The 19,602-nt window shown below is 48.6% G+C and overlaps 1 protein-coding gene across 1 annotated transcript in view; it reads right to left on the reverse strand.

Annotated features, from left to right (window-relative positions):
• ACSS1 (acyl-CoA synthetase short chain family member 1) overlaps positions 1-7,765 on the reverse strand; it is a 30,791-nt gene extending 23,026 nt beyond the window's left edge. Inside the window, exons 1-2 of the mRNA XM_062490711.1 lie at positions 7,322-7,765; positions 4,118-4,214 (exon numbers count right to left, since the gene is read on the reverse strand). Coding sequence (XP_062346695.1) covers positions 4,118-4,214; positions 7,322-7,616 — 392 coding nt within the window. The 5' untranslated portion in view covers positions 7,617-7,765. The remainder of the gene's footprint in view (positions 1-4,117; positions 4,215-7,321) is intronic.
• Between the last annotated feature and the right edge of the window lie 11,837 nt (positions 7,766-19,602).

Genomic DNA, 19,602 nt, shown 5'->3' on the forward strand with positions numbered 1-19,602 from the left:
CTTTTGCAAAATCATTCTAAACTTTTTGTTAATACATCCAATGCAATATACAGGCTTTGCAAGTACCTGGTTTAGAGCCTGAGCCCAAGCCATGTTCTCCGCTGTCATGGCACAAAAGCTGGGTTAAGTATTTCTTGCAGCAATCAGTTTATTTCCTCGAACCATAGTTTCAATTAGGCTGACGCTGTTTGAAAATTCAGGTCAAGTGTCCAAACTGGGCATTAGAGCACCAACTGCCCAGCCTTCCTGCAGACATCCTGTACCCAAGGCAAGGGAAGCCCCTTGTAACCTTTTTCAGGTGAGAAAGTGAAAAATCCATGAGCTGTCTTGGATGGGGAAAGCTGAAAGTCTGGGCAAGATTTACTTACAACCTCAACTTACAAAGACAGCTTTTGGAAAGATGGAAAAGAGTTTTGCTGACAATGGTAAGTACCATCATGGCTTCCAGCTACAGTCTTCACTGTGATCTCTAATACAATTTCATCTATTTTAGCTCAGGATGAGGAGTCCATTGGCCTTTTAAAGGCACAGCTGTCACGTTGCTCATGAAGATGTCCAACCACTTATCTCGCACCTACCTCAGACCCAAATTTCTGGTCCTTTAGCTTTCCTCTCTCCCTACTTTGTATTTTGCATTTTGAACTTTCCCTCTGGCAGCAACAACATTTTCTGCACCTAAGTGATCACCCTTATTTTGACACCTGTTGAAAAACAGGTTAGCTAATGCATTCTGCTGCCCACTTCCCATAGCTCCCACGGACAACAGCCATAGGATTTTGCAGATCCACTGGGTCACAGGTGGATAAACTGCAGAGACCATGGTAAATCAGGGGACAGCAGAGAGAACAACTGCATTTCAGACAAGGGCTGGCATAACTTTAGCTTCTGTCTTCACCACTTCCTGTCGCTGAATTTACAGAGGCTGCAACCCAACAGCTCCAGCCACCAACTCCACCTGCTTTTATAAGGCACAGTACCTTTAAAAACCCAGGTTCAGCATTGAACTGGGGGATTCCTCTGCAAGGTTTCAAAGGCCCTGAGCCCTGACAATATCCAGAGAGCAGGACAAAATACTTTTGGTCTGGTTGTACCCTTCTGACAATAAATTAAGCTGTCAGTTCACAGCACTACAGTGATGCTAAGCCACTGCCCTACCCATGAGTTTTGAGGCCTCTGGAGAGCCAGAGAGCCTCTTGGTAACTGATCTCCATGATGTGTCCCCACTTTGCTGACTGCAGCCACCAAAGCCCAAAGCAGTAAAAACCCAAGTCTCTTGCCTTCCCATTCAAAACCAGAGATAATTTAGAATTCAGATAAATTTCTACTTGATAGAAATTAAACTCACAGGGAGGAAAAGGCAGGAATGGCCAGTGAACTTTTTTTTCCTGAAAGGCTGAGTTGCATCAGCTCAAGAGACAGGACAAAACTCAGCAGTGAAAAAGATCATCACAACTGACCTTGTAAGGGCAGCCATCATCTCTTGGTGCAAAAACAAAACGTTTCACCTATGGCTTTGGGTATCTTTGCCCACCAGCAGATGTTTGGATTATTCCCCTAGCACACAGCACTTGAACTCTGCTGTACAGACACGACCCTTCCTGCTGACAAGTGTGCACAGGGATGTGGGCTGACTGATGGCACAGCCCACCAGCTCTCTGCCCACAGTGGAGGCAAACTGAGGCTTTTACTTCTGCCAAGGACGAGCTAGCTGGGACAGCAGTTTCCAGTGCAGCTGCATTTCCTGACACTGCATGGAGGACACCCCACTGATGAAGGTTTTTCACTTCCTCAGGGAGGGGAAAGCCTGTTCCAGCCCTTTTCCTGTGCAGCCACCTTCTTCCTTTGCAGGCTGCGATGGGAACAAGGCCAGCACTCAGCTGTTTTCTTGTCCCTGACAACGCCCCAGAGGAGAAGGCAGAGGACCAGGCCAGCAGCTGCATCTTTCCTTTTGTCACTCAGAACTTATCTCTGAGGAGAAGTAGCTCACAGCAGCAAGCCTTGCAAAGTAGATAATGCAAAAAACTGGTGCCGTGCAGTATGCTGCACATAAGCCCTGGACAGCTCTCTCCCAGCTGAATCCATAGCCTTACTCAAAGCTGGTGCATAAGGCAGTGCCCAAATTAAAGTCTTTGGCTTCCTAGAGTGCCAAGTCCTTACTCTAAGGTCACTATGACATTAACTGGGCATCCAGATCCTAAAGAAAGAGGCATCTGTCTTCTGCCAAGACATGTGTCCAGCATCCCTCTCATTCCCTCTTACACTGAGGCTGATGTGCTACAGAAGGCTCACCAAGGACTACTCAACCAGAATTCCAGCTCCTGGGCCACTTCCTTCTCTGATATGCTTTCCCTCACAAAATTTCTAGCTCAGATAAGGCACTGCTGCAAAAGGTTTTCAGCTAAGCTCTGTCTCAAAGAGAAGTCACTGCCAAGACACCATGGGAAAAGCTTCACATCCCATTTAAAACCTATAAAAATGCAGCCCAAAGACCACAGAAAAGGCAAAACACTCAGAGAGTATTGCTGTTTTCAACAAAGCTATTCCTGCCTTAATGAGATAAGCAGACAACCAAGTGACCTGTTTTACCACGTGGTAGGACCAAAGTCTCTTGAGCAACTCAAATGCAGTCACATCTCACCCAGAGTATCAGGCAGAAACAGAAACATGGCTCTCAAATACAGGTAGAAGTTTGAAAATAGAGACTGCCAATATGTCTTTCACTTGGGTGTTCTCCTTTCTGGTACCAGTAACTGTATCTCTGTAAGGCTGCACAAAGAAGGGTTCAGTTTTCAGATATGGGTTGCTTGTCTTCATGCCACAGCAATCACAATTCCACATGTTGAAAACAGACTTTCTTCCAAAAGCATTTTGGCATGGCCAGGGGAAAAAAAAACAGTCCTGTTGCTGTTCAGAAAGGCCATCCCTTATCTCCAGAGATTGCAGATAAGATGTTTGAGTGTCTCCAGCAGCTCAGTACATTTCAAATACCAGCCTAAGGGGGAGGTTAGAGCTGCCTTGAATGAGGCTATGCTGTCTGTTGGGCTGCTTCTCTTATCAGGTTTATCTGAGCACAATTGTCACCTCTTTTCTACCTCTAGACATCATGCCAGAGGCATAGAGAGAGGTAAAAGTGCACTAACCTGGGAGAAAAACATACCATACATAAACTCGGGGAGAAATCTTTGGTTCCATCTCCATGTTCACCACCAGAATGGCAAAATGCAAAAGCACTTAGCCAAGCTACCCAGTTCATTACAACATATTTATATCACAACAGACCTAAACACTCTGCCAAATAACAAATTAAAACCATGATTAAAACCAATGCACTCCTTTCACAGATTTATACTAGATAGCGTTTATTTCTGTTGCATGGAGCACTAACCTCTCAAAGTTATTTTTACACCCACTCCTCCCTGCTGGCTACTTTCCTCACTCCAATGAATAATGTTACCAGGAGCTTCAATAAATTTTGGAGATGACTCAGACCACCAGAATCTATTCAGACCCAAGGAGCTCTAGGAATCCCAGCAAGTTCCAGAAAATGTTCTGTAAAGGTCTGATGCTAGGACATTCTTCATCTCCTCCGCTTTCTGATCTAGTCAAACAAACATCTGGTTCCTTGAGATTCAGCAGCTCAAACATTTGGCTCCCTAAAACATGCACTGAGGAACGCACAAGTCTGGGAAACACTTAAATCTCACTAGAAACTGAGATGATGGAAAAGGCGGGACTGTCTCCTAAACGAGGGCACACAGCAAGGAGAAGAGATATATGAATAAAGCTGCCATATTCTAAAAAACCCCACAATCTACAGCATCAATTACAAGTCAGTGTCACTCAGAGCAGCCTCAAGGTTGCTCTAAACTGCACTGAAGATGGGAAAGAGAAACACAGGGATCTTAAAATCCCCTCCAGCCAGGGCTCAGTATCAAGCTGTTGACCATCAACACAAGATGTTTGCACCAAGACATTAGCTACTCTGCTGAAACCAGAAGCCGTTCACAGAAATTTTCCCATGCACATCTCCAGCATGCAAAAGGAAACTACCAGGTGAAAAAAAATCCCATTTCCTGTTCCCTCACACTGCCAGGCATAGTGTGAGAAGGTGCCATACCTGTATGTGACATGCACTGCAGTGCCAGGTTCATCTCTCTCCCAAATCAAAGCCACTCTGTTCGGAGACTTTTCGACATGCTGATCCAAGCAGTTTACTGCAAAAAAAAAAAAAAAACAACAAAGGTTTAAACAAACCCTGATCATATGAAAAGTGCTTTGTAAACCTAGCCTGGTCAAGAGCAACAGCAAGCAAGTGCAAGATGAAACATCAGTTTTTAGGTTGCTAGGCACACACTAATGTGTAACAGAGGAACTGAGAGCATTTGCAGCTCTAATAAAGCTATACAACAAATTCTACACTTAATTGGCACGGTGGCGTTAGAGATGGATACCAATGAGAAGCCATGGTCAATTCAGCTCAGCTTAGCTCCACTGGCCTAATTTAAGCCAGCCCAAATCCTTCCCCTGCTCCCAGCAGCACAAAGACAAGACACCCTTTTGATGTTTTTGCTCCCCAGAGCAGCATTTCATTACGGAACTTGGACAGTCTTCCCCAGCTGGCATATTTAGCACTGCACCATTTGGATTTTCTAATTAAAGCTCGTATGAAACATTTTTATTTCAGGGTATAACAAAGAGCTGAACCTCAGCTAACTGATAATATCTAAAACTGTAGGATCTATGGCAAACTCCAAGTTCAGACATCTATGTATCATCAGACCCATGGCAAAGATTAACGTGTCTCAGGCTGTGTATTCCACCTCCTAAAATTTAAAGATATAAAATTCCTTTATAAAGGTGCATCTCTCCCCCTCATCAACTTGAAGTTGAGGACTTAGGGAGAGCATCCAACCTGAAGAAATTTATAGAATCCACAAAAGAAACCTGCCTGCATGTCCAGTAGCAACTTGCCTGATATTTAGAGAAGACCCTTGTTAAGTATTAATTCCAAGACTGCATGACACTTATTGCATTGTAATATTTCAAAAGCAGTTACTTTATTTCAATAGGCAATTAGTTAGGGACACTGCTGTATAACTCAGACAAAACCTTTTTAAAAATTGCTGGATTTAAGACCATATTTCCTGGAAATATTAATACTGATGGGAAAGGATTTCATTTTTCGAGATAAATTTTTAAAAAGCTGTGTCCTGCAGTAGCTTTGGCTGTTCTGTGATCCCACCATCACACCACCACATGGGGTGGGAATGAGTCCCTAAAGGTGGACAGAGAAAGAAATCCCTCAGAATTTAACACATTTCATTAGAAGAACAAGCGCTAGTCTCAAAAACCTGAAAAAGCATTCTTCAGCAGTTTTAGTCTTCTGTTTTTAACGCAAAACCCTGTGGTAGTGCTACAAAAATAAAAGAGACAAAAACATTTCTTAAACCATCCTAATATGACACACGAGGACAAAAGCTCTAGTGGGGAATGCTTCAAGCAGCTATACACTGTTGTCCTCTCCCTGTGTTCATTGTTGTGGCTGGGTCCACCACAAGCAGCCACTCCTACCTCCAAGCTCCTCGTAGCTACACCCTCCCTCCCATAATGTGCCCCAGGACAGCGGATCACACGAAGGGGTGCTCATTGCACAAGCAACTGCTCTGACTTCGTGAGCAGCCACACCAGCCTTCAGAGAGAATTCCTGCAGCAAAAAACCCTGGCTGTGCCAAGTGGGAGCCATAGCTCTGTGCTCAGTAAGAACACGCTGGTGAACCAGAGCCAAATGCTATTATTTCCTTCCTGATCATAGGCTTACAGGAGCCTTTTGCTCATTTGATGAAAGAAATAGAAACCTTCCCCTTACTACTACACCCTAGTGGTTTCCCCATACATTTTCTTGCTTCCTTGACTGCTCAGAAACAATTCATCTCAGTAAGACAAGCTCCTGAGAATGTGTCTTGGTGGGAAATGCAGTAGTTTGCCCGGTTATTCTCCTGGCCAGGAGTTACAGTGCAAGAAATCCAGAAGCCCTTAAGTTCACAGGTCCCCAAAATCCTTATGCAAGAGCCCCCAAACAAAGAGCATCAGATGACTCAGTTGCTCATGGTTCAGCTGTGCTGGGAGACGTGCACACAGGATGTTCTGGATCAGGGACCTGAACTGTTGCCATGTTTCAGCAGCAAGTGCTCAGATCAAGAGGTGAAAGGACAAAATCAGTCTCCGAGCAGAAAAACAGCAATTTGGCTGTGGCAAAGTACTGCCTTCATCACACTTGAAAAGAAAACCAGCAACAGCAAACCTGTTTAATTCTGTGCATTTGTTTCAAAGGCCAGTGATTTCTTTTCATGTATGGAAAGAAATCAAAGTGTCATTTTCTGTCTGCTGAGGAACCAGACTCAAGACAAAGAGATGTCTAGATATCAAAGATCTGACATGGGATACAGAAGAAAGTGTTGATCCCACTCTACAGAGGAAAGAAATAGATCCCCAATAGACTGTACACAGACAAGATATTACTTTCAACAGGAATTAATGAAAACAAAACTGGCTAAAATCCTCTGATTGCTGGGTGCTGGACACAGGGCTGTACACACATTTCCATAAGCTTGGGATCCACTGCTGGGCATCATCCCCTGGGAGGAGACACTCTCTTATGTTCTCTGGAAGACCTGAGGAGCATTTCCTCTTTTGTCTGTCAAAAAAAGAAAGTGGCCAGAGATGTAACAGTTTCTGCTCTACTGAACCGATGCCCTCCTCGAGGAGCAGGAAATGAAGGTCAGAAATGTTCATCCTGTTAAAAGACATCACCACGGAGTGGTACCCTGGATGGGGCTGGAGCTGATTCCCACTGGATGAAGCATGGCCGTAAGCACGGAAGAGCCTTCAAGGCAGATACGGCATGGACAAGATCCTCGTTTAAAAGAAAAGAAAAAAAAAAAAAAATCCCTGCAGCTTCTGCCAGAAAAACACCTTTCTCCACCTGTGGATCATCCTGAGCGACCACGGGACCGGGCAGCAGCCGGTGCCCGCAGCCAGCAGAGCCCAGTCCGGGCATCCCAGGGCCGGGGCCGCAGCCGATCCCCGCAGGTCGAAGGGCGGCCTCCCGCGAGGCAGCGCCCGGGCAAGAGGCTCAGCCACGGTTACCCCGGCTTCGGATTTTCTCCAGCGTTTCGCAATTCCCGGCTCGTCTCCTCCCAACGCCGCCCGACCAAGATCCGCGTTTTCACCCCCCCAAAGACGGGCGCTGGCGAAACTTCTCCCCGCGGGTCGCCTCTCTCCCGCCCGGCCCGGGGGATGCGCGGCCGGGATCCCTCCTTACCCGAGACGTTGAGGCGGCCTCCGAGGAACCAGCGGGCGGAACCAGCGGGCGAGCCGGGCTGGCAGGCCGTGTGGAAGGGACTGTCCCAGCGCAGCCACCCCCGCGCCGCGTCCGCCCAGAACCCGGCGGGGTCTCGGGCCGCCCGCTCCCTCCAGGCCCGGTACTCGCCGGGCGGCAGCGCCCCGGGGGCCCCCGCCGGGCTGCAGCAACTCCGGGCCGGCACCGGGACCCGGCCCGGGGGCCGCGGGAGGCTGAGGGAGCGCAGAGCCCGCGCTCGGGCGGCCGCCAGCGCCATGGGGACACAGCCCTGCCCCGCTGTCCCCGGCGCGACCGCCCGGACACCGGGTGAGCGAGAGGGAGCGAACGAGAGAGGGAGAGCGACGAAGAGAGAGAGAGAGAGAAAAAAGAAAAGAGAGAGAGAGGGAGAGACACCGCCTGCGGGGAGGGAAGGGGCGGCCCCGGCGGGGCGGCTCCGGGAGCGCCGCACCCCGAGCACCCCGCAGCCCCGGGAGCGACCTGCGCACAGAAACACCTGTACCAGGGACACCCTGCAGCAGGGACACCCTCCACCCCCAGACACCCTGTACCAGGGACACCCTGCAGCAGGGACACCCTGCACACCCAGACACCCTGCACCAGGGAGCATCCTGCCCGTCTGTGAGCACCTCAAGAGATATGCCTGTACCTGGAGAGAGAGACCCAGCACTATCCTCCGTGGGGATATCACCCCTGTTCATATCCTTGCTGCCACAAAAGGGGTGCCCAGGCACAGCCCGGCACTTTAACATAAAAAGCAACTCTCGGCACACACGCACGCTGTCGTATCTACAGCTGGTGTCCATCAGCTCGCACCCGGACGCTGAGCACAAAGTGAGCATGGCCAGTGGCACAGTCCTCATGCACAGGCAGTGCTTGTGCTCGTGGGTAGGTGGCAAACACATTGTGCCCTTGTACACCAGCTTACACACAGCTGTCATAACCCTGTCCCCTCTGCTCCAAATGGGGTGTCTCTGAGCGGGATTCACATGCGTTTTTTTGCTCGGCAGACCTGCGAGCACCATCATTACCATAGCGTGGAATTCCTGGCTTTGGTACCACAACCCTTCTTCCTCTGTATTAATCTAGGGACGGGATTTCACCCCGACTTTATGGTGCAAACCCTCAACAATGGGTAACAAGGTTTTACAGGAGGTAACACAGAGCTTATTCCTTGTCCATAGCTGAGACACACTCTTTTCTGGCATGAAAAAACTTATTATTTTAGACAGCTTTGTCCAGCCTCCCAGCATGGAATCTGAAAGGTCAGAGTGGCATGGTCTGGGCATCCTTAAGGAGTGCCAAACTACCTGGGCACCTATTCACCCAATAGGGTTTGCATAGGCAAAGCACATTTCATGTTCAAGATTAAAAACTTGAAATAACTCTATCTGCTATGAAGCTTCTTCTGGCAGTGCTAGTAACAAATGGTGTTTTTCTTTTCTAAAAATATCACCACTTTTTTGTGTGTGATTTTTGTGTGAGATTTTCTGACACTGCTGAACTTTTCTACTGTGTATTATAGGTAACAAGCAAGAATAAATAGAAATTTAATTTCCTTGTAAAACTGGCATTAGCTCATGGGTACTGTAGTTCGATATTGCTTCCTTTTGTTTGGACTGTCACTTTCGGTTTGCCCAAGCCCTAAATTCCAAGCAGCAGCACGTGTGCCACCTGGTGCCAGACAGGGGCTCGGAGAGCCCTTTTCAGCATTCACTTGGTTTGCCCAAGGATTGCTTAAAAGTTTTCTATCTTGCATCTATATGCAAGATATATACCACTTTCAGGATTTCAGAGGAATGCTTTTCATGAAACAAACAATCAAGTTGTCAGGGGAAAAAAAGCATGAATTTAAATTATTTGGCCTTAAAGCTTACCTGCTTCATTTGCAGACCTTGAAATTCTGGGAACTCTTCTCTGGTTTTCTTCCACCAAGGCTGATTTTCCTTTTTTACCAGCAAGTTTTGTTTTGCTCATGATTCACCAGACCATCCCTCACTCTCAAAGTTTGGCTGCTGTTTTCCTCAGAGAAAACCATGGCCAACAGCAACACAACCCAAATAAAGTCTGATGACCCCATTCAGATGGGTTGCTGAACTCCAGCCCAAATCTCCTTTCTTGCTCCAAAAAGAGATGAGGAGAGGGGAAAAGAGTCTCTGAGATTCTGCAATGCCTACTTGTTCTACCTATGACTTTCTGAACAAATGAGTGAAGGCTGGCATCAGGCTGTTGACTTTTTGAGAACCAAGGCATGTTACAGCAATTCTCATTTTTAAGTATTTTGAGTGCATCAGGAAAGGCTGGTGCTGGATAAAAGACAAGTCACAGAATTGCTTCCTGCAATGTGTCTCTCTACATTCTTAGGGCCCTCTGGCATTATGGAGTCCCAACAGGAATGCTGGTATTCCCAGCTCTGGAGAAGCCTGGTGACAGTGATCTCTGTGTGGCAACTTCCAAAGGCTTGTGGCTGCTGGGGCAGAAGAAGGAATTCCCTGCTACAGCCAAGCCTCCTGGCACAATCTCCCAGACCAGCCAAGCAATGTCACTGCCCTGCAGGAGATTTTAGCAGGGAACAGACACAGCTGCTGAATAGCTGCAGATCTTGGCCTGGATTAAGGGTCTTCTGTGCTGGTGTCATGGCAGGAACTGATGAGCAGTGCCAGTAGTGGGTTGAGTAGGGGCTGAGATTTCTGCTGACAGAACTACAGCAAAAAAAAAAAAAGGAAAAAAAATCTTAACCCCCCCCCCCCCCCAACTTTCCATATGTTTCTACTCCTTAACTGCTACCAGCAGTTACTTACTGGCCTCATCTTTGATTCCTGACAATATATAAAAGACTTAGTCAATGAGGTGTTATGTTTCTCAATTGCTCATCCCCATGTTTCCCTTAATGACCTAAAGAAAATGAATAGTAAAGTTGTGGAATCCATGACTGTCACTCAGTTGTCACTGACCTGCTCCTAACTGTCATTTCCAATGGAAAGGACACATGGTGTGCACACAGTTGATATCTGACTCCACAAAGAAAGTCCAAGACCAGGCAAAAACACCATCACAGATTTAAGTAGATGCTGGTCTGTGTTAGAAATTTTCCCAAGTCACAATTAACTCAGATTTTAATAAAATCTTTTGATCATTTTCAGCTACATTTCTGCCTGCAGATTAAATTGGACATGTTCCCAGGTGTCTGTTCTAGCAGGTTTCTAAGCCCATTCAGCTCCATATGCAGAAGAGCATGCTTAGAGGCAAGTTTAAGACCACTTTAACAGATAAGCATGGACCTTGTGTCCAAAACAACAGGAACTGCAGCAGGTTTGGAGGACCTGAGTACCTGAGCTAATCTGGAATGTAAATCTTTGTCCGATCTGCTCACATCTAGTCATACCACAAAAAAAGGTCAAAACTGTGTGAAAAATGTGGATTTGCTTCAATTCTATTTATGAATGTGTTATAATTGCCCAATGAGGAACAAGGGAGAAAGCCCATACTTTAAAATATCCAGATAACTAGACTAGTTTTATACAGGTCAGGCCATCAGCTGTCCCATTCTCAAGAGTTTTCTGCTTAAGGCTGGATTTCAGACCAAGGAGATTCAGTGCTGTTGCTGACACCCCTGAGCACAGAACTTCCCACCCCATTTGGCTCTTCTCCTGCAACAGCAGCCCACAATGGGTTTGCTATGTACTTTGCTCCAGAAAGCCCTTGCTGATGAATCTCCACGTCACACTGGCTTCCCCTTAGGTAGCACCTGGGGCTGCCCAGCCTGAGGGTGGAATAAAGGCTCCAGCATCAAACCCTTCCATCCCTTCCAGCTTGGTATCACTGCTCAATCCAATTTACTTCTGGGCCTGTGCTTGGTGGTCCAGCAGTGAAAGAGAGATCTGAAAGATACTGAGAAGTAAAGATGACCTCTTGGGGAAAACCAGCTCCCACACCTCATTTTGGTTTGCCCACTTTCTTTACCTCTCAGACTCGGCACCATGAACTATTGCTTGGGAATACAAGCGGTGGGATCTTGACGCAGCACAAAGAGCCCACAAGGCAACTGCCAATCATCTGTCAATCATATACCTGGAATGACAGGAACCTTGGCATAAGGTGTAACTGTGAGTGTCTTAACCCCTGGAACCGGCAGGATGAGCTGCTACAAGGCTGGAGATTCCCTGAAGTCTCTGTGGAATGCTTCCACTGAGGAAGTCGTCAATGCAGGGGGCTCCAGACGGTGGAGGAACTTTGTGGGGACCTGGCAGCCCTGTTCTCCCTGACCTGAGTGGCTGGGGGTGGCCAGGGTTGTGCTGGGTCTGCCTTGTCACAATAAATCCCCTCAGTTACCACCCTGGCCCCAAGGGACTGTTTTGGTGGGGAGAAAAGTCTTGGCTAGGAGATAATGTCCCACAGGGGATTGGGGAATTGGGGATTGCCCTGTGGAAGCTGGTGTGACATCCCACTCACAAGACAGGTGGGAACCTCCATCTGTGGATCAACACCAGGCTGGGTCTGATGGGGACACTCTGATGGGGACAGGGAGAAGGCACCAGTGTGTTACAGGGTGAGTCTGGCAGGAGTGTCCCTTGCAGCATGTTTTGTAAAGGTGTATAAGACACAGAACAGTGCCCATCCACAGTTTGGGACAGAGGCATGAGCACCAGCTGGATTATGGGTGATTTACACTGAAAAGGGAACAAGAAGGCACGGCCATGAGCGTTGCAGAGCACATCTGCAGGAGCCACGTGCTTATGTGTGCTTCAAATGCAATGTGATTTGCAGTGAGCTGGAGCAGGGAGCATGGCACCTCTCCAGAGCAGGGACACAGCTGTGCCCTTCAGGGCAGGGGAACAGGGAAACTGTCCAGGGACAGGCACACTGCTCAGTTGAACGCAGGGACAGTTCTGAGACTTTTTTGGGTTGCACACAGCTGTGAGCTGCCAGGTTTGTTCCCAGCCCTGTCAGGGCAAGATCTGGCCCTGTATGGATGGGGAATGGTTCTGTTCCTAGCAGTGCAGTGTCCAGGCCAGTGCTGGTGATGCTGGTCCTGGTCCCAGTGTAGTGTCCTGGCCAGAGTGTGGTGATGCTGCCACTCACAGTGCAGTGTAGTGCACCAGTCCCTTTTTGGCCCTGGGCCCAGAGGACTGGAGTAAAAAGCTGCAGGCACTGCTGGGGCTGACTCCACTGCCAGCCCAGAGCAGTGCTAGGTCCACAGTGGTAAAGCTGCCAGTCCCTCAGGCAGATGTGCTGGCTCTGGCCTCGGTCCCAACAGTGCAGTCACCCGGCTCTGTGCAGACTGCCAGCAATGGCCCCAGTGCCCAGAGCCGTGCTGGCGATGCCAGCGCTGATGCCACCAACGCAGAGACGAGCACCGGTCCCCGTCCTGACAAGGCTCGTGATCGCGTTAGCACTGCCGATGTCGGTCCCGTTCCCGGTCCCAGGGCGAGTCCCACTCCAGTGCGCTTCCCAGCTCTCGGAGTCGCGGAGCGCTGCGGCGCCCAGCCGCACGTGCCGCCAGTCGGTGCCCGGTGCCGGTTGACGGTGGAGGCGGGGCGGGCCCGGCTGGGCGGGGACGGCCCGCGGGTGATGTCAGGCTGATGCTGTCGGTGCGGCGCGCGGTGCATTGTGGGCAAATCCCGCCGCCAGCCGCGGCTCCGAGGGGGAGGATGCTCTCGGGGCCGGCCCGTCCCACAGCCGCAGCCGCAACCGCAGCGCGCCGGGCCGGCGGCACCGCGCCCGACGAGCCACACTGAAGGGCGTGGGGTATGCACTGCCTGCGCCGGCCGCACCGGGAGGCGCCGGCGGCGGCGGGGCCAGGTGAGCTGGGCCTGGCCGGGCAGCGGCGGGCATGGGCGGAGAAAGGGGGGAGGGAGGGAGGGACCGTCCCTCTGGCGGCTTGCGAGATGCGGGACCGGGAACCGCACCGGGCCCGGCCGCGCCGAGGCTGTGCGCGAGGCACTCCGGGAGATGTAGTTTACCGCCCTAGCCGGCGTCTCCAGCCGAAGGGAGGGAGTCCCGCGCTCTGGACTCGGGTTCCCAGCGTGCCCTCGGGGGTGGGCGAGCCAGCGGCGGAGTGACGGCTCGGTTCCACCAATGAGAAGGTGGGCCGGGTGGGGCGAACCAACTGCCGAGAGGGGCGGCGGGGAGTGGGGGGGGGGGCGGTGTGCCGGCAGCTGCAGTGCAGGGGCGGACGCGGCCACCTCCTCGGCGGGGGGAGGCGGGACGGCCCGAGGTGAGGGCAGGGAAGGGCGGGGTGGTGGCGGTGGCCGCGGCCGCTCCTCGTCGCCGCTCCTGCCCGGGCCGGGGGTCGCGGGGATGCTCGGGGCTGCCTCCACGAGAGGGCTGGGCCGTGGCCTCGCTGCGCTGTGCACGCCAGGGGCGGGGGCGCCCCGAGCCCTCAAAGGCTCCGCCGGAGGGAGCGGCCCCGCCGGGTGGTACCGGGGACCGCCGCCGCCGGTCCCGGTGTCGGGCGGGGGCCGAGGTGCGAAGGCGGCCGCGGCCTTGTGCTGGGCCGGGCTGGGCTCTAGGGAAACCCACGGAGGATGTCGGCCACCTCAGGAGGTCAGGTACCGCCCGGGGCTGGGCACGGCATCTTGCCCGGGGCCAGCGGGTGCCGGCCGCGTGTGGAAAGCCAGCCCGCTCCGGAGAGGTCTCTGGGGAGGGAGCGCTTCTATCGCGTTACCCTGGGATAACTCCGTGGTGTTCGGGTTTCAGGCAGGAGGCTGAGAGTTTCTCCTCTTTCGCGGGGTGGAAATGGTGCTGCTGTGTGCGCGGCCGTGTCTCCTGAAGCTTTGGAGCTCAGAGTCTCCCGCTGTGGTGTCGGCACTGCTCGTGGTGCCCAAGCTGACATTGCTGGCTGTGTCCGTAGTCAGTGTGCTTTCCCTGCATTCCGGGAGAGGAGGTATCCGGTAACCTGGGTCTGACCCTCCGAGGACTCTAGAGATGAACGCCATGACCTTGATGTGCGTCTAGGGTTTACCAGGGAACCAGAACGCTGTACGAAGCGCTGGAGTGACACTGTCACTCCGACAGCTCCTTGCATGACAAGTTCAAGACCCGCTGTGGGTTTTGAGGGGTGGGGACTTCAATACCTGTTGGTATCATGTTTCTGAGCAATTCAAACCAAATCTATTTTGAATTTTCTAGGTTTGCAAGGTGGTTTGATTGATAGAAGGAACGGTTTCCTAATTCTACCATTTCACATTAATTTCTTGTAGTGTCATTGAAAATGTTGCCTTTTAGTAATGAATTTCTCGGTGAGTCACAACAGAGATTTTCAGCCTGGGGACTTCCTGTGAGTGGAATTTAGCCTCGTGTTGTATTGTGCTACAGGTTGTGCTAATGCTCCCTCAGCTCGTAGGTCCTGTGCCCAGACAGGTGCTCTGACTAAAGAGTATCAAGTCTCACTCAGGAGTGTCAGTGGGTCACCACATTTCAGTGTACTGACTTCTTTAGAGAGGATAAAGAGGAGCAGAATAGGAATGCTGTGTTAATGTTCTGGCTTTTTTCCTTTGTGTGCTCCTAGAGATCATCCAGCTCTTAAGGAGCATCCTCATGGTGATGTAGGTGGAATCAGAAACTTTTGAGATGCGGTGCTCATGAATGGTATGTGGTATTCACTGCTGTTACTGCTTTGTGCTTTTGCAGGCCTTGTGATAATCTCATTCCTTCAGGAGCAGTTTGAGTTCCTCTTCTCTGGTGAAATAAAACAGTGATCCTCAAGGGAAAAGTCAGATCCCTGTCAATGCTCTTGGTCCTCCAGAAAGCAATGTCTCTTGTCCTAGGAAACCTATTCCATCAGCCCCCAGCACTGGTGCTAGTGAAATGGTGCTCATGGCCCACGTGTGGATTTCCTTCCCTTTCCATCCCCAGTGTTTTGTTGGTGAAGGTGAGTGTATCTCTGTGCTGCAGCAGGCAGCATGGAGCTCTCCTCCAATGGACGCAATTGCCACTTGTTTTTCAAAGCAGGAATGAACAGATAGATCCAGGAAGAGCCAAATCCCTTTTTCTTCTGTAACCTCATTGTTAGTGGGAATCCCTTCATGCTATTTTTTTCCTCTCTCTTTTGGAAAAATTCACAGATCGTTTTATGGTTTATCAGGTAGCACACTCTTCCCACACGGATCTTGCTGTAGGCTCACCTCTTCAATTGTGTCCTTTCAGTTTTTTGCCTTAGTCTTATCTATGTGTGTATCAAATGTGCATGGTCCAGAAAAATACTTCAGGAGCTGTTCCTCATCCTGGGAAGCTCCTAGGTTAGATTTGTTTCCCAAAGCTCCATAGTGACCTTCCAGTAACATTGATTCACTTTGAAAATGGAGGCAAGGACAGAAAATAGGTCCTTACAGAGGAATAGGTGTTTATGAAATCTTCAAGGACTTCGTAAATTTCCTTCATTCTTAAAGTGTGGGCTTCGTTGGCATCTTCTACTTTGAGCATTGCAAGGTGCAGCCAAATATTTGCTGGAGTGGTTGTGGAAGCATTTGCTTAAAAAAAACTGGTTTAGCTCTGCTAGTTTACTGAGGAAGATGCAAAGCGGACACAACCAGTGCTTCCCTGCCCTTCTTCCATCAAGGGTAACAAAAAAGTGGGTATTCCTCTGAAACATCATTAAATCCTCTTATATGTCATTGTGGGACACAAACCTATTGGAATAAATGCTAAGATTGCTTTGAGAGGGAGGAATAAGGAAGGCCAGCTATGAGATCTCCCTAGTCCAGAGGAAGAGTGGGAGAATCTGCTGGGTATTTATCAAAGCTTGAGGAATGGGAGGTGAGGGGGATGATGTGCCTTTTACATGGTGCAATTTGAGACTCCCTTGCATGTGAGAGTTTCCTCAGCTATAAACTGGACAGTGGCAATTCTTGTTGGTCAGGCCAATCCATGGTCTTCTCCACAACAGTGCCCAGTGCCTGTGGATCTCACTGTTGAGAGCCACAGCAGCTATGCCCAAAAATATGGAAAATAATCTAGCAATAGCATGGTGTCTTGGACATTAATGTATCAAGTGTTTTTTCACATGAACTTTTCTGGTTTTTTGGAGACTGGTGGATACATCAATATATTAGACTCAACAGGAAAAATATAAAACTTCCACAGTAGTCTTTTTCATGGAATTCACAATCCCTTGGTCCCTTTTGGTGTTACCCAGTCCCTCACTGTTTTCTATTGGGCCTTCTCCACTGCTCCAGAGCTGCACACATGGGAAAGGATCCTTTTTTTTGTAGTTGAGAAGGAAGATGTTGACAGTGTGATGGACTGTAGAGCTAATCAAATACGATGTGTTTGGAAAACCTTTCCTTTTGGTGTCAAGCTGTGTCATCTTTAATTTGGTGAGCAATATGAAAGGAACAAACTGGATCCTGGGCTGGCTCCAGCCAGATAGGTGCAATGGAGAGTGGAGAATGCCTGTGGGAACAGATTTCATTTTAGAGGAAATGAGGCATTTCAGCCTTCAGAAAGAGATCTGGTGTGAGCCGTGGCAGGTGGAAGTGGATTCCTCTATGTGCAGCAGGAGATGTTGTCAGGCCCACTGTCAGCTCAGGAGCTTCCTGGGTACAAAGCTTTGGTGGCCTCCCAGTCAGACGGGGAAAGACCAAGGGAGACATTGATGTCTGGTGAAAAGGTTTTGGTCATAAACTCAGCTGCTCAGGCCAAACCTCTAGATTGCTCCAGTCCTTTCTCTACCAGTGACCAAGAGATGATGCTCAAGGAAAGTCTAAGATGGGCACACTGTGCTCATCACCCTGGTGGTGCTGGATGCAGCTTTTCAGACTTTTTATTTGTTGGCCTGAGTAATTTTCCATGTACACAAGGTATGAGCTGTGTGCTAAGAGCACTCCGTTGTGAAGCCTAGTTCTGCATTCCTGTGTGTTTTCCTCTCTTTTAGCCAGTTACTGGTTTTAGAGAAACTTGAGTTTTATTCTGGAACATCCTGATTTCCAAGGCCTTTGGCCTGATACCACATGTATTTATGTGCTCGTTGAGTCTTCCTAAAAGCACCTTGCCTATCTTAATAACTCTATGAATCAGGGCTTTTCTCTTCTGCTTGCTGCTTAGTTTAAATTTTTAATCTTCAGTTTTCTCAACATGTCTGTTGTGGAAGACTGATTTTCCAGATCCTCTGCAGGGCTCTTCAAAATAAACAGCAGCCAAAAAATCCTTGGCATCTTCCTTCTGATCTTTCCTTCAATCTTTCTGTTTCTTATCTGTCCATCATTTAGCATTTGGCCTGGGTGGCCTCTGGTCACATATGGGCAGAAAATATGTAGATTTTATCCATAAGAATTTACTTAATCTCTTTTGTATCATCAGAAAAAAACATCATCACTTGGAATAATTTGTACTGTTTCCTTCTTTTGCACACATCTTCTATTATAAAAATCTTGTTGGCACAGCAAGTCAGAATTAAAATGAAGTTGAGGTTGCACTGGCCAAAGAATTTTCTTTCATTTTTTTTTTTAAAAGGTGATATATTTCTGTTTAACATAGTGGAATTATTTGTAATTTATATGTAAAATTTAAATTTTCATCTTGGTAATATATCCTGATCTGCATGAGGAAACTGAAGTTCCCCATTGCCTCCTGTTTCCTAAAGGCACAGGCCATCTGTTCTCACATGGCAAATCACTGTTGCTGCTTTATTCTGGTCTGATGGCATAGCTTTACTATTACATTTTTTCCATTTAGCCTTGATACAAAATTATTTCTTTATCTCCTCTGAGTCTGTCTGTTTGTTTTGTAATCTGTAGTACTCTTTCTCCCCTGGAATGACCTGGCCTTTCCCTGTGTACCTTTTCCATGGAGCACTGGAGAATGTGCCCAAGTAGCTCCGTGTTCACCCTTGATTCCGTTCATTCTTGTTCCCTACCATACCTCTGAATCCTGTTCTCTCTGGTTTTTTGGTTTTTTTTTGGTTTTTTTGTTGTTCCATTTAAATACTTTATAATCCTGAAACTGCTCTTTCTCTATGTGTGTGTGTATATGTGTGTGTGATGTTCCTTCTAAAATTCAGCCCATTTTTTCCCTGAACTTGTAGTTCTTAGTGAGAAACTACCTCCCAGCACCTGCTGTGCCACTTCTGCTCCTGACTGGTCTATAGCTTCTTGACACGCAGCTTAAATTCTTGGTACCTGTTCTGCTCACTGCAACAAGGGTATAGTGTAGTTGTCTGATACTTTCACCTTCATGGAGGCATCATCACAGTGCTTCTCTTGATTGGACACTCTAATAAATTGTCTGGCTTGTTTCCCTCATTTTGTGAAAGTTGCTTGTTTGCTTCCTGTAGCACCTCAGCCAGAAAATAGAAGTCACCTTTGTGGTGGCATTGTATTAGGAAGCTTAGACTTTGTGGTCTAATTATGTCTTGAATTATTTAGAGGGACTCTAGCTGCATTAGACTTCTAAAATTTACTAGTTTAGGAGTTGTGCAAGTAATTTATCGAAACTAACTGGTTTCTTTAAATTTTGTTGTCGCTGGGGAGGGAAAGAAAAAAAAAAAAGGTTTGCCTCAGGCAGAGTTACTCCAGTGTTTTTAAGCAGAAGGGACTTAATCCTGTGATCTCAGAAGGCCAAGAACTTCCTGCTGTGGAGACAAACACAGAGCTCAGCTTGACTGAAGCTGAAGTGTATCTGAGGTACTGCTCCTCCTGTGCTGCCCCTTGCATTTGTCTGACCCTACAGTGAACCAACTCAGGAACCTCTAAGCCAAGGACATGCCCTTATTTATTAGGAAGAGGAATAGTTTTTCTGCTAGTAGAGGTCACTGATCCCATGGTGGCCCACTGGCCCATGGTGGAATCCTACATAGACTTGTTCAGAGCTGGGAGGAGAAAGGGGAGCTGTTTCTCCTCATTTCAAGCAGATTTTTAGATTGGCTGACTAGGAACCTAAAGCTGTGGATCCAGCACTGGAGTCTGTAGGATTTATGTGGTAATGTAGATCATACGATGTAACAGTGCTCCCATGAATTCTCACCTTTCATTCATTAGTGTCTAAGCACCCAAAATGTGATTTTTTTTTTTTCTTTCAGCAAGATTGGCAGTGGCTAAAGCATGCCTTTTTAGATGTGCCCAGCCTTGGTCTGAAAAGAGAATCCAGCATGTTTCTTGTTCCAGATCCTGTCCTTAAGGAAAACACCTATGAAAAACTAATTTACAGTTTTCAGGCTTCAGCTTCTAGCAGAAGGTGAGCTAGAATGTCAGAACCTTTCAGTTTCTTAAATTTTCATGATAGGGAGGTACTTCTCCATACATTCCCTT

Source organism: Cinclus cinclus, chromosome 3, assembly GCF_963662255.1.
Source record: "Cinclus cinclus chromosome 3, bCinCin1.1, whole genome shotgun sequence".
Classification (NCBI taxonomy): domain Eukaryota; kingdom Metazoa; phylum Chordata; class Aves; order Passeriformes; family Cinclidae; genus Cinclus; species Cinclus cinclus.